The sequence below is a fragment of the Humulus lupulus genome, chromosome 6, assembly GCF_963169125.1.
Source record: "Humulus lupulus chromosome 6, drHumLupu1.1, whole genome shotgun sequence".
NCBI classification, from domain to species: Eukaryota; Viridiplantae; Streptophyta; class Magnoliopsida; order Rosales; family Cannabaceae; genus Humulus; species Humulus lupulus.
In genome coordinates, this window is record NC_084798.1 from 113,375,113 (window position 1) to 113,390,921 (window position 15,809).

Consider the following 15,809-nt stretch of genomic DNA (forward strand, 5'->3'; position numbering starts at 1 on the left):
TTCTCTCTCCTTTGGAGTGCTTTGAAGCTGAAGGAAATTCTTGAAGAGAAACCTGGGAATTAAGCTGGGAAGTCTAGGGAAATTAAGCTATGAACAATCAAGGAATTTCTGAAGATTAAAGCTACTAACTGAGGTAAGATTTCAGGTTCTAATATGTTGAATTTCTAGTTAGGTTTTGAGCATGTTTAGGGATACTTGAGGGGGTGTCTGAATTTGGCATTTAAGGAAGATTAAACTAGTGTTTTAGGCTATATGTGTAGTTTATGAGGTGATATTGGGAATTCTGGACCTAATTTTGGCTTGGGTATATATTTAAGGTTGAATTTTGAGGCTTGGAGTTGGGGAAAAATGCAGAAAAACCCCAGGGATTTCTGGGTTCACAGGGGCGCGCCACGACCCAGTTCATGGGCGCCGCGGCCCGCGTGCCCCAAAAGGCCCTGGGGGGCTACTGATTCTTAGGCGCACCGCGACCCTATGGTGTAGGTCGTGGCCCACCTACCCCTAGGACAAGAGGCTGGCACCTCTTACTTGGGGTGCACTACGACCCTTAGGGCCAGGTCGCGGCCCACCTAGGCACCCATAGCCAATAATGGTTTTAGGCTTAGGGACTTACCTAAGCGCTCGGGACGAATTCTACTACCCGACTTAGTAGAATTCAAGGTCCTGGAGGCTTGTATTTTATTCCCAAAACATTTAATTAGATTAGATTTTAATAGTTATCCATTTTCGCTTGTGACTTGGGTTACCGTTAAGGCTCGGGATTGAAGATCGTGCTCGGGACCGCTTCACGTCCTCAGCTTAGGACTCGAGGTAAGAAAACTGCACCCAAATTGTGATTGGGGTTAAATACCTTGTAAATAAATATATGTGAGATCATAAATGTGTTATGATTGGAATATCTTGAAAGGCCGGTTAGTACGTACCGCCTTCGATTGCGTGCATTGCAACATATATGCATGCTATGTTTGATGTGAAAGTCCAGCCTAAGGGAGCCAGAGCTGATGTTATGCATACTGAACGTAGCTTGACCTAAGCGAGTCGGGATCAGCTAAATAACTAGAGGGCTTGGCCTAAGGGAACCAACACCTAATTAATTGGATTAAGATTGATTTATATGTTTGAATTAAACTATGACTGTTGCCTAGTTTAGTACTTGTATTCTGCTGTTAATGAACCGATTGATCTAAAGTTTACTATGTACACTTTATTGTGATCTGTGCTTATTGAATTTGGTTTTCTTGCTGAGCCTTGGCTCACGGGTGCTACGTGGTGCAGGTAAAGGCAAAGGAAAGCTAGACCAACCATGAGTTGGAGAGCTTTGGGGGCGGTGTGTACATCGGCAGCTGCTCGACCCCCACAGTCGAGGGATTTACAGGGACTAGAGCAAAAATTGTATTTTTCCATTTAGGTTCGTCGTTGTTGTATTTATTTTTCCTGAGGGTTGAAATCACCATGTAACCTTTACTTTTGGGATCCCATATATCAAACTCTTATTTTAATGAAAGTCAACCATTTTACGGTCAAAATCTTTTAACCCTAACCTAGTAGTTGACTTTAGAAACGCATTTATGTTAAAAGGACTTGATTAGCAAGTCTTGCACTATCTTAAACACACAGTAACGGTCTTGGTTATCTAGGGCGTTACAAGGGGTGTCGCCACCTCTTGGTCCAAGCCTTGGACCACTTCGTCTTGAGCAGGTGAGGAAGGGATCTCCAAGACCGAGGGCAAGTCCACCGCAGGAACTCCTGCAGGGGGAGTAGGAACTCCCCGCCTCTTGGCTAGTGGAGAGGGTTCTGAATTCTTTCGAGAATGCGATTCCCCCCTACAACCGAAGAGTCTAGGGTGCTCCTAGTTTCAAGGTGGATCGGGCAATATTAGTTAGTCCCATATGATCTGCAAGAACAAGTAAATAGTTAGTGTATATTCCACAATAGTGTAAATAAGTAACATAGGCTCCTCGAAGGCCCACCGTGAGTCGAGCCTTGGTGTAGGCAGTGAGGGTGTCTTATCTTATCTCCGGTCTCACAACTCATGTTGGTGCCATATTGGCAGAATTAGTTAGAGTTGAAAGACGTCACTTGGTTTATCATATCTAAATAGTCTTGAAGCTCTTCCTTAGTCCAACGCCGATGTGAAATCTGGCCACAGTGAAGGAGAGCAGGGGAAGCCTAAACGTGCTCGACGCATATCCTATACCCTACATGGGGAGCATACTTTAGAGTGAAGGGTAGTTTACTTGGAGCAAGGTGAAAGACCTCCATCCCTGCTTGAAGCTCTGCCTCGAGCACCCGATCCTCCTGGGCTTCTTCTGGGGCGCGCATGTTCTCCAGTCGTTGCACCGCAAGCTATTGGTGCAAAATTGTCCGATATTGCCCATCAATGTAGTTAATGTGATGATATGCCAATTCTAGAGACTTCTTGGACTGTCTGTACTTAGTTAGCTCAAGGTTTCCAATTCTTTGTCCCGTGCTGAGGAGCCTCGACCCAATGAGATTGGCTTCCGTCATTAGGAGGCTAAGGTCCAGATCTTGGTCTGGGAGGGATTTCATCGCCTGAAGATGATCCTCGAAGATTTGGACGTAATGAGTCCAGCGGAAGGGACCTATTCAGAAAAATGGCTAAGTGTAGAACTCAAAAGAACCCAAAAACCATGAAAAATAAAATGATTGGGAAGATTCTCACCAACCCTGGAGAAGTCGAGGATTAGGGTCGGATTGTTACGAGTTGGAAAATCGTTTGTGAAGAACAAGACGTCTTTGAAGTCCTGAGAATGGTTCTCGTTGTGGTGAGGAGCCTTGTAGTCGAGAGACGAGGCAGCATACTTCGCGAGAGCATAGTACCCATCTCGGTTGGGTTTCTTCTTCCTCGGGGTGGTGTAGAAGTTGTATAAATACAGGATCTCCGCCGGTGAAGGCTCAGGCCATTTTTGCTTCCATTATAAGACATACATCCCGGCAAGCACCCTGTAGGCATTGGGGGAGAGTTGGAAAGGAGTTATCCCCACGAACTTCAAAAAAATTACGAAAGTACTATTTTAGGGGCAGGGTGGCCCCAACCATTAGGTGGGCCTGGCTCTAGGTGCCAAGGCCATTGACGCTACAGTGCGCCCTCTCGGACTCCCGACAAAGACGCATGAGACACTTTTCCCCGACCAAGTAGTGCCTTAATGTAACATCCCAAAATTACCTAATAAGGCTTAGGGCCTTGATTAGGGGGGTAGGATGGCAATATATGGAGTTAATATTTGTTTGTGATTATGTGAGTTATATGATAATATAACTGGTGGTGCATGTTTAGGGGTATTAAATATGCATGTGGGCCCGTTTCATATTAGAAGGGCAACTTTCATAACTTGGCCCGTTATGGGCATAATTGTATATATATATATATGTGCATATATGTAATATATGTGTGATACCACATTATTATGTGGGATTGTTTGAGTTACTCGGCACGAGGCGATCCTTGTGAGCAAGTTAGCGGGAAAGTCACAACGGGACCCAATACCCGACTCGGGGTGAGTCAAGGGGTATTTTGGGTACTTGGCATTTAATTGGGTTATCGGGTAATGGGAATGAATAATTGGGGATATATTTGAAGTTAGTGAGTTTAGGAGGGAATACTGGGGAATTTGACCATTTTTCCCTCGGGGACGTTTTTTGGTACCCCCAGCCTTGGGATTAACTTAAGTGAAACTTAACCTTAGGAAACAAAAAGAAACACTCAGAAACACTATACTGGCCGACTCACTCTCTCACCTCACTCTATTTCTCTCTAAGCTTCCTTAAGCTGGTTTTGGAGAATTAAGAAGGATTTCTTGAAGAATTGTTGGCTGAAGGCTAGGGAATTGAAGGCCTAAACTTGGGGGGGGGGGGGGGGGGGTTAATTTTGTTGCAGCTTGAGAGATTAACTAAGATCATGTTTTCCATTGAAATTATGTGATGGTTTGGCTGTTTTAAGGTGTTCTTGAACTTTATAGCTCAAGAGTTCAATTTGGTGTTTTAATGAGTTTTGTAACTAAGTTCTTGTTGGGTTTTGCTGCAGGGAGGATGTTAGAACTATTATGGTGATTTAATTATGGTTTTGGGGTGAAATTGGGAAAATTTAGGTTGGATTTGGATGTTGAAAATTGAAGAAAATCTGGGTTCGCAGGGCCAAGTCACGGTTCTGTTCTTGAGGGGTCGCGACTCAGCTGAACCCAGAGCCCAGGGAGGCCTCTGTCTGGGAGGCGCACTGCGACCCTCTTGGGCAGGTCGCAGCCTGCATCCCTTTGGTAGAGGGATAGAGCCTCGGGTTAGAAGGGGCACACCGCGACCCTCAAGGGCAAGTCGTGGCCCGCCTGGGCAGTTTTGGCCTTGGGGAGTTTTTAATGACAGGAACCTTTCCCTTAGGGCTCGGGATCGATTCCACTACCTGGTTTAGTGGAATTTTAGGCCCCAAAGGCTAGGACTCAATCCGGAAGCCTTTATTTTCTCATTATTGATGGAATCCTATATTATGGTTGTGACTAGGTCATCGCTAGGGGCTCGGAACCGGGATCGTGCTCGAGGGTCGTCCTTATTTTACGCTATACTCGAATCTGAGGTAAGAAAACTGCACTTAATACATGTTATATGTGATCAGGGCTTGGCCCGACTGTTATCAATTGTTGTGATTAGGGCTTGGGCCCCTAAGAACGTTTATGTTTCAGCTATTGTTTCACATGTTGATTGATCTTACTTGAATATTCCATGTCTGCTTAAATGTTTCATGTTTGTTGCTTGGATTCTGTGGTTAGGGCTCGAGGCCCCGTTAAATAGGTAAGATTAGTATTATGAGTATGGTTACTTGATGGTGTTATGTGATTAACATGCATGCGTACTAGTTTTGTTGGGATATGCCTATTCATATCTGTTTCTGATTTGAAGATTGAATACTTGGATCAGAGCTTGACTTATTAGTCAAGGATGGCAAAAGCGCATTGTGCGCTGGTCGAAAGGCTTAGGCCTAAATCAGCAACGTACTATTACGTTGGCCGACCCTATGGTCATTGAAAAACCAAAGGTGTTGGGCTAGCTCTATGACTCTATGGTCACATAACTAGGGCATAGGCCCCGGGGTTGGTTCTACGGTCAAATGTTCAGGGCAGCGACCCCAAATTGGTCCAATGACCATTTGTTTGTAACTGAATGACTATATGTGTAGGTTATTATTGCCAGACATGCTAGATAAGTATCTGGGAATCTGTATTGTTCTGTTTATGCACATGTATAGTTTTGTTGCTGAGCCTTAGCTCACGGGTGCTTTGTGGTGCAGGTAAGGGGAAGGGAAAGCTTGACCAACCATGAGTTGGAGAGCTTTGGTGACGGTGTGTACATATGCGGCTGCTCGACCACCACAGCTGAGGATATCTCAAAGGAACTAGGGTTGTAGCCCTGTTTTTGCCGCTTAGGTCGACTGTATGTAATTTTTTATATACCTACACTTTTTTTTTTAAAGAATTTGGTTGTAATATTTTTGGATCCCACGAGGACTCAGGGTTTGGTAATTATTATGTGGTTATGTGTTTAAATGTTTAAACATGATATGAATGCCTTATCTGTGTGCCTGTCTAGGAAGCATGAGATAATCTGATAGGACTTGGCCCTTGACTGCTGCATGAATGATAAAGAATGTGCTTATTAGCATCGTTACTGCTTGTGAATGCAAAGGAACCGCTTATTAGCATTATTATTTGCTTATAGGCCAAAAACATGCTTATTAGCACTGTTAACACTGGAGGGATTAAAAGAACATGCTTATTAGCAATATTATACTTGTGTAAATGATTGGATATGTATATGTGCAATGTTATTTGCTGATGGATATAAGAAGCTGCTCATTAGCACCATGAATGAATATGTTGAGTGATGGCATGCTTATTAGCATTGCACTTGTTGTTTATCTGTTTGATCTTGGACCGTCAAGCGGCAAGAGGTATAGTTATTACTTACCCAACGGCCAATTTGATCATTGTAGGGTGGATTGAGTAACAATATGAATCCTCTAAGGTCGAAAAGGTTGGCTAGCCAAGAGTTACAGGCCAATGAAGGGAATGACTAGGGCCAGGCCCCATCGCCAGCTCCAGAGAACTGGCAATAGGTGCTTGTTGGCATGCAAGCTAGGCAAGGGAGGTAGGAAGAAGAGACGCACCTCTTGAGACAACAACAGGTTCCAGCAGGGAACCCACAGCCCGCGGTACCGGTAGTGATACAGCCAGAGGTACCAGTTGTAGTGCAGCCACAGGCAGGGGAGATAGGTGGGAACCCCTGTATGAGAGGTTCAGGAAGCAACACCCTCCAGTCTTTGAGGGCGGCTTAGATCCACTGAAGGCTAAGCAGTGGATGACTATGATAACCACCATCCTGGATTTTGTGAGGGTAGGTGGTAACGAGAGAGTGGCATGCGCCACTTATATGTTTCGGGAGGATGCCCAAATATGGTGGGAGGTGGTATCCCAGACCAGAGTAGTAACCACCATGGAATGGGAAGAGTTCAAAACCTTGTTCAATGAGAAATACTACAACGACGCAGTTAAAGCTGCAAAGGCTGAGGAATTTAACAAGTTACTTCAGGGTAACATGACAGTAACTGATTACCCCCGTAAAGTTCGACAGATTGGCAAAGTTTTCTAGGGATCCGGTGCCCACTGATGGGACCAGAAGAGAGAGGTTCCTTCAGGCGCTACAACCTATGATAGCCCAGGACATTTGTATTACCTCTATGCCAGGATTGACTACCTATGCACAAGTTGTGGAGAAGGCACTTACAACTGAGATAACAGAGAACAAGATCTGGTGTGACAATGCAGCCATAAGAGTTTCTAGGAGGCCGGGACCTCCATTTATAGGTTTTGGTAGGGGTAGAAGCCCCAGTGATCAGAAGAGGAAGACTTCATATACAATTTCAGCTTCAGGGCCAGATAGGAGGCCACAGGGCGTATAGATGGGCCGCCAGAATGGCAGTGAGACCTAGAGAGCATTCCTAGAGTGTACTCGGTGCAGGAGGCGCCATATTGGGGAATTTTGGGCGAAGGCCTGGTTTGTTTGTGGTGGTGTTGGGCATTTGAAGAAAGACTACTCGAGAGCCAGAAAGGAAGAGTAAAAAAATGTGGACAGCTTGATGCCAGCTCGGGTGTTTACCTTGACCTAGGCAGAGGCTGAGGATAGTCCCTCAGTAGTTACATGTCAACTTTCTAGTGCTGAAACCTTCTATAATGTTTTGATTGATTCGGGTGCTACACACTCTTTTGTTGCTAGAAGGATTATAGATGGATTGTGTAGACCATGTGACTTCTATCCTGTGGGGTTTGGTACTATGTTGCCTACTGGGGAGTTAGTGGTTTCCAAGAGATGGGTTAGATCACTACCAGTTATAGTGGATGGCAGGGAATTATCAGTTGATTTGGTAGAACTCAGACATGGCCAAAGTAAGAAACTATACTAGAAAAACTTCGAAATAATAGAACTTGTTGAAAAATAAGAGTGAGAAATTTAAACCAGGCATAGAAATACTTATAGTGTAGATGTTTGATCGAAGAGGGTGGTGATAGTTCCAAATGTAGTAGCCTGAGAGCTTCTGAGGAATGGGAGAATGATGAAGGTTTTTGAAAATGCTTTGAGAAGAAAAATGAAATTTTTTAAAGGAAAATTTTTTAATGCAAAGGTGGCGAAGTTCAGGTGTGGTTCTCCTATTTATACGTAAACTTCGGGAACCAATATGGGCCACTTGATCAGGTCAATTCAGGATCCAAGGGCCAAGATTAAATGACCCCTATGGCGGCAAAAAGTTGACTGGACAGTTGTCACAGTGCTCGAAACCCAAACATTCACCTATTATAGACGGCCGCGTGTTTAACACTTGAGTAGTGGGTGGGAACGACTTCACATAACAGAAGCCTAAAAGCCCCTACTTTGCGTGTCAGAAGTGACGTCATGCACGAGCAGAAGCTTGGGGAGAAATGTTGTACCCCAAAATAAGCATGAATTTAATCATTCAGCATAGGGGTACAGCTAGCATACAAACACATGGAGAAAGCGTGCAAGTAGGACATCTAGCTAACTCTGATGTGAACAACTCGAGTTAGACTTGGCAGTATGACAGCTAGATAATCTCCAGATCGCCTCTCAGGACAATAATCTAGTTCGAGATATGTGATGGCTAGATTGTCTTCTGGATATTCTGAACCTGGTCCGTATCAAAGTCCGTTCGCTCTTCGACATCCAGCTCGAGGAAAATGTTCAACTCGTGGTAACCTGGCCATGACGCACAATGAAGGATCCCAAAAGACTCGGAGGTTCCTTATACGTTCATATTAGCCTAGGTTGTATTACACATTTATTGCCCGAGATAACGATTGTAAATTCCAAAGGCAATCATATCCCTATGTATATGGGAAGTTATCCTGATTGATTATTTACCATATTTATACACGCGGTTACCCAAACCTGTCCAGAAATACCCACTATAAATATCAGGACAATGGACAAAAAGAAACTGCTTTTTTAAGAGACCCACTGGTAGGGCTCTTGTGTATTCCCAGCCTGTGAAAAGTTTTTGGTCTGATTTTTTTTTTATGAATGTATATTTTGTAGTTATTTAGAGCATCCTCCAAATTTTTAGAAAATTCAGAATAATTTGCAGTGCCGAAAATTAGGTTCAAAACAGGTTGTTGCACGCTTGGCTAATTTTTTATGCGGGTGGAAAACATGTTGAACCTAGTTTTAGGCACTGTAAATTATTCCGAATTTTCTGAAAATTTGCAGGATGCTCTAAATAACTGCAACATACACGGTCATAGAAAATCACACCGAAAACTGTTCACGGGTTGGGAATACACAAGAACCCCACCAGTAGAGCTCATTTTGAAACCCCTACAATAGAACTTCCCTATATATAAATATGTATATTAAATTATAAGGAGTTTTTTAAGTAGGGTTGTTACTTTTGCCCCTATCGGTAGAGACGTTTTCTATTTTTGACACCAAGAGAAATTATAATCCATTTTTTATATGAACACGTACATGATACTTATAGCACACATACTACCAATTTTTATAAAATTTCGAATAATTTACTGTACCGAAAACAAGGTTAAATTTTTTTGTTTTACACCTGTATAAAAAAAATCAGGCATGCGTGCAACTAACTATTTCAACCATGATTTTGGCAACATAAATTATTCGAGATTTCCTAAAAACTGGTTGAATGTTATTAACTACAATGTACACCGTTATATAAAGAAGGTTATTTAAGATTTTTGCCCCACGAACTATGATATATACATTATTGTACCCCCTGATTTTTTCAAGCCGTTAAAAATTACTTTTGAATTATTCACAGTATTGTAAAGTGAGACTTCTGTTAAGTTTTTTCCTATGTGACTAACGAGTTGCTAAATGACTATTTGGTCACTTACTTGTCATTGACACGTCAGCGCCATATGTATAATTTAAAATAAAATATATATTTCTTATAAAAAATTAAAATTAAAAAATATATATTTCTTATAAAAAAAATTAAATTCAAAATAATTCAAAAAAAAATCTTTTAATTCTTAAAAGAATAATTTTTTTAATAAATTATTAAAAGATTAATTAAATAAAATTTTCAAATATTAAAAAAATGAAACTCGTCTAATTTTTTTTGACAAAACTTAAACTCATCTAATTTAAACTTTATTAATTCTATCATTATTAATAATAAATAATTTAATTTTGTCAAAGAAAAAAAAATAGATGAGTTTGGTTTTATTTTTTTTAATATTTGAAAATTTTATTTAATAAAAATATTAATCTTTTAAAAATTAAAAAAAATAAGAAATATATATTTTTTAATTTTTAGTTTTTTTATTTTAAATTATACACATAACGCTAACGTGACAATGTCAAGCGAGTGAACAAATAGTCACGTCAGCAATTCGTTAGCCATATTGGATAAAATATAACAAAAGTCTCACTTTACAACACTGTGCATTGTGCATAGTTTAGGAATAATTTTTAACAACTCAAAAGAATTAAGTGGCACAATAATATATATGTCATAATTTGAAGGACAAAAATCTCAAATATTTAAATTATAATTATCTCTACAAGTGGAGACAAAGATATACCCTACTTAAAAATTTCCTCAAGTTGTATACACACATATTAAATTTCAGTTTTTATTTATGTTTCAAAAAAAAATATTAAATATCGAATTTAATAAGAATACACTTTTTTATCTTTCTATTTTTAGCAGAATACACATGAGTTTTATGTATAAAGAACTTATATGATTCCTTCTACGAGAATTATATTTTCTTCAAAAGTATTGAAGGTTGATTAGTTTAAAATTAAAATAATATGTTTTTAAAATTTTAATTTATTAGTTTTCAATTTTTTGAATAAAAAAATTGTGGAACCATAAAATTAGGCTTGGCTTTAAAAAACGGAGAGCCATTTATATTCATATTACAATCTCGCTTATTTTTAGTATTAACGAATATTTTAGAGTCATTTATATTCACATCACAATCATTTAAATTTAATGTGATTTTTTTTAATATATCTCAAAAAGTTGTAATACTATTCATTATTTCTTAATTTTAAAAAGTCAAATTTGTGATATAAGTGGAAAATAAAAATAAAATGAATTTTCACTTAAAATTCAAACACTTCAGCGTTGGAGAACACTCCAACCAATAACATAACCCTATATTATTTGGTAGAGAGGAAAGTAATTAAGCTGGAAAAATTTAGAGAGAGAAAATATCTATGATAAAAAAGAAAAATGATTTCTACTCTGTTTGTTTGGTAGAGAGGAAATAAAGAATAAAAATGTTTTATAATTACATTTAGACGGCTAAAATTGTTAATATAAACATTTCCACTCCCTTTTCTTTCTAATTTAAAGAGAGAAAAAAAAATGATAGAACCCACTTCATTCTATTTTCACTCTATTTTCTCTCACTTCAATTTTTTCAGCTCAATGTCAATTTCTCTTCCAGCCTCTTTTCATTAATACCAAACATACTATTTTTTTTTCTCTCCAAATTTTAAATTTAATGTGATGTTTTTTTTAATGTATCTCAAAAAGTGGTTATACTATTAATTATTTCTTAACTAGAAAACATAGTAGTCCTTCATTCAATTTTTTATAATAATTAAAAAATATATATTTTTAAATATTTTTTTGAGAGATTATGTGTAAGGAATTCTTTTTCACCATACTCATAGAACATGTTCCTTATGTGGATGCGTAAGGGCGTCTTGACCGTAATTTTTTTCTTCATAATAACTTTAATTATATAGCGAGCCTCCTGCAGATTTTTGAGAAATTCTGAATAATTAAAATGTCAAAAGTAAAATTCAAATTACTTGCTGTACGAGTGCTTTTATTTAATATTAGTATTATTTTATACGATTTGCATTGTTTTTTTTTGTTTATTATATAAATATTTTAAGATTTTTATGTTTTTGGGTAGAAAATTTATAAATCATGACCTTTTGTACAATTATATATTTTTAAAAAATAAATATTTTTATTAATTTAATTAATAATTTTCTTAATCAAATTAATATCACGTGTATACATGTTGGTATTTTTAATTGTTAAGATATTTTTGTTTTAAATTTGAAATATCAAAACAATAAATCTTGAAGATAAATGTCAACTTATATATGATTCATTTATTATTATAATTCTTTAAAAAATATTTATATCTAAATATTTAATTTTAAATTTGAAATGTCAAAACAATAAAAAGATTAATACAAATGATTTTTTTTTTAAAATAAATATCAATTATATACGATTATTTATTATTATACTCATTAAGAAAATTAGTTATTTATAAATAAATTTAAATATTTTAAATTTTGAATTTGAAATATGAAACAATAAAAAGATTATCATAAATTGGAAAATCTTCAAGATAAATATGAATTTATATATAGTTGATTTATTATAATAATAATTAGAAAATTAGTTATTATAAATATTAAAAAAACTAATGGAAGAAGTATTGTCGTTATTAATGATTTTAGATATTTTGTTTTTTAATTATTTAATAATCATAAATAAAATAAAATAAAAAATGTAGAAAAATAATAAATAGATTAGAGAATTTGATTTGAATTCTTCTCTTATTAAAAAAAAAAAACATGTGACATTTTCTAATTTTGACATTGTCATTTAAAATATATCTGACGACGAAATTTATAAGTATTATTTATGTTTTTTCTAAATAAAACTGCTTCAAGCTTATCATATTATTTTTTTATTCATTTTAAATAGTAATAGTAATTAAATAAAATATAAATATATTAGACTCGTAATAGCTTTCAGACCATTGAAGATGGTGGAAAATGTTTCGATTAATGATGTTATAGAATCTATTTGAATATTTATCGATTAACTTATACTTACTAATTTGTTGAAACTTTGATGTCTTTTTTTTCCCAACCACCTCCAACAATCTCAATATCACTCGCACAACATAAATATCATCCGATAACATCTAAAACATGATAGAAAAATAAGATGAAAGTGTAATAATATCAAAATCAATAATTTAAAATAAAAACTTTAAAATTAACAAAAATTAATAATTAAATAAATATCCAAACTTTACTAATTAACAAATATTAATAATTGAATAAATACTTGAGACTCCAGAGGATTGTATAATTGTGTTATCATTAATATATAAATGAATCAAATTTGGAAATATGAATTGGAATTCATTGATAATTGAAATTGAACGAATTTAAAGAGAATAAGAGAAGAAAAAAAATTAGAGTAAAAAAAAAATGAAATTAATAAAGAATATTTAAGATATATATATATAGATTTACAAAGATATATTTATCTATATTTAAATAATAATATTTTATAAATATCTCATTCGAATTTAAAAAACTTATATTTATTGTTATTATAATCTACAAAATTAATAAAAAATTAGATTAAATAAAAAAAATAAAAAAAATAAATTGAAAATTTATCAATATTTAAATAATAATATGTTATAAATATTTCATTTAAATTAAAAAAATTACATTTATTATTATTATAATTTAAAATAATAAATAAAAAAATTAGATTAAATAAGAAAATAAATAGAATAATTTTAAAAGCGTCCGACTATCTCATTTGTGCTTACATTTTTATATATATTCCTTTTTTTTATATATTTTTTAAAAAGTCAAATTTGTGATAAAAGTAAAATAAAAAAATAAAAAATTGATAAATTTTCACTAAAAAATTCAAACACCTCAGCGTTGGAGAACACTCTCGAACCAATAACCTTATATCATTTTACCAAATCCACATACTACCAAAAATTTACAAAATCCAAACACAGTTTCCACATGGAGTGAAGTTATGATCGCAAAAGTTCAACACAAGAAGACATGTTTAGAAACTAAAGTAGCTTCCATATTTATTAAGAATAAAATACCATCACATATATTTGGTGCCTTCATATGTTAAAACAAAACACAAAAAACACCCAAGGAAAATGAAACAAAAACAAAGATGAAAACACAGAACAAACCTCCACTGAGGCTAAACCTATCACCAGTAAAACAGAAAACCCATAACAATTTCACACATAAACCTTATTTTGTAATTGATCTGAGCCCACAAGCTAGACTATCATAAAAACATGACCCAGGTCTTCAAAAACCATGAATCTTGATGCGGTCTTTCTTGACTAGACCAGCCTGAACAAGAAACTGGGACACGTTCTTGCGCTGATCACCTTGGAGCTGAATTATTTTGCCCAACTCTTTATCCTGAACCACATTGCCGTTACAGCAAAACTCCTTCTTGAGATCCTTGAGGATCTTCTCGTAGCTGAAGTCTTTCTTCAACCCCTGCACCGTAGTCAGGCACTTCTTTCCATTCCTTTGCTGAACTCTAATGTGTACATTCTCTTTGGCCCCGGGGGCATCAGTGTCCTGCGCCTCAGCAAATGGGTCAAAAGCAGATGGAATCTGAATGTCTAACTCAACCATGTACCTTGCTTGTTTGGAAAGTAGAAACGTCCGTCTGAAAGCTTTTAACTTGTTTGCAACTGCAATAGATGTACTGAAACAAATACGAAGGGCCTTTAGAAACAAAGTTCAGAAAAGAATCGAAGTTTATATTTGGATAACCAAAGAACAAAGCTATATAAAATACCTAGCACAAAATTACATATGTTGTATAGAACATTAAATACCATACATCAGGCCCTCTTAACCAATACATGTTGTAAAAGTGTTTTGATAAATTTCCTTTTAATACAATCAAAGCTAAATAACTTTAAACAGGATCAAATTATACTAGTCTCAAAGACAGAAACATAAAGATCACAACCCACTAATATTGAAATTTCAAATAACAATAATATCATGATGAAATACTACAGCTTTTGGTTTTATTATTACGATTATTACTAATAAACTCTTGTCATGATATTACGCTGATCTCTAAGTTCACAAAAGAACTAAAAGGACAACACATGTTCAACCCAACCAAAACAAAGAACCCAAAACTAAAACGTCCCAAGAACTCTGATCAAAATAGAAGTCCCAAGAACTCTGATCAAAATAGAAGGCGAAAAAAATAAAATAAAAACCCATCTACATAGTCATCGACAAATGATCAAAGATAAGAAACGGAGCAACTCTATTAAAACAGAAATGACTATGAAAAATCACAAAACCCATAACACAAATTCAACTAATAAAGATACAACTAGAGACATCAGCGAGGCCAACCCAATTTTCCACGTTCAAACAAAAGGTAACAAAGCTATAAAACTCTTAATCTAAAGAGAAGGCTAAAACGAACGAAAACCCAAACCCTCAAAAACCAAACCATAAGCGGCAAATCATGTTCATACCAACCAAGAAAAAGATACCCAGAAAGCTAAAACGTTTAAAAAATCCCTCCAATCAAAACAGCAAACGTCCCCCATCTACACGGATCATCAACATATGATCGATAATATTACCAATAAGATCACAAAACCCGACAACCCAAATTAAAAAATTCAACAATTTTAAAAATATATAAAGTGAAAAATTGGGAGAGAAGCTTACCTGAAGAAAACAACCTCAGAGAAAATATTCGATGAAAGATTAAGGAGTTATTGTTTTGCATTTATAGGAATCAAAACAAACGCCGATTAAGTCGTAAGCCACAAATTCCAACCATGGTTGAGTTGGTATGGGATAGTCACTACACGAAGTCATGTGAGAGCACGTGGACGGTGTGGATTGAGTGTTGAAGTAATTATTGACGGATGGGATTATGATGACATGTTTACGTGGGTGAAAAGTTAAGATGGGACCGCGTGTGTTGGACGCAACTTGGGGATTAGCTTTGTCAAGTGAAGCATGTTGGAGAAGGAATAAGATGGGCCCAATGAGAAGGTTCGAGAGAGATGGCGAAGGCCCACGATTGCTCTGTTCAATGGGCTTTCAGCTTATCCAATGGGAATAATTACGGAAAATTTACACTTACCACTATTTTTTTTAGGGAAATCTAAAAAAAAAAACTAATAGTTATAAAAATAATGATAAATATGTTGCATTACAAAAGTACATCATTTTTGGATAAAAATACATAGTGGCAAAAGGTAAATACGGACCAACAAAATCATAAATAAAAGCAGTAAAATATAATTTTTTGTGACCAACATTTACAAATTTGTAAATATTTGTTACAAAATTGTAAATATCTGTTACATGTTTGTAAATAATATTTACAAAAATCAATTATAGAATTGTAGATTTTTTTTTTGTAGATAAAACTTACA

General features: G+C 35.8%; 1 protein-coding gene across 1 annotated transcript; it reads right to left on the minus strand.

Annotated features, from left to right (window-relative positions):
• Positions 1-13,414: 13,414 nt before the first annotated feature.
• Positions 13,415-15,231, minus strand: LOC133782447 (protein translation factor SUI1 homolog). Its single transcript, XM_062221758.1, has 2 exons — positions 15,091-15,231; positions 13,415-14,092 (listed from the first exon to the last, which is right to left on the minus strand). The coding sequence occupies exon 2, from the start codon at positions 14,017-14,019 to the stop codon at positions 13,681-13,683; it is 339 nt and encodes a 112-aa protein (XP_062077742.1). The 5' UTR covers positions 14,020-14,092; positions 15,091-15,231; the 3' UTR covers positions 13,415-13,680.
• Between the last annotated feature and the right edge of the window lie 578 nt (positions 15,232-15,809).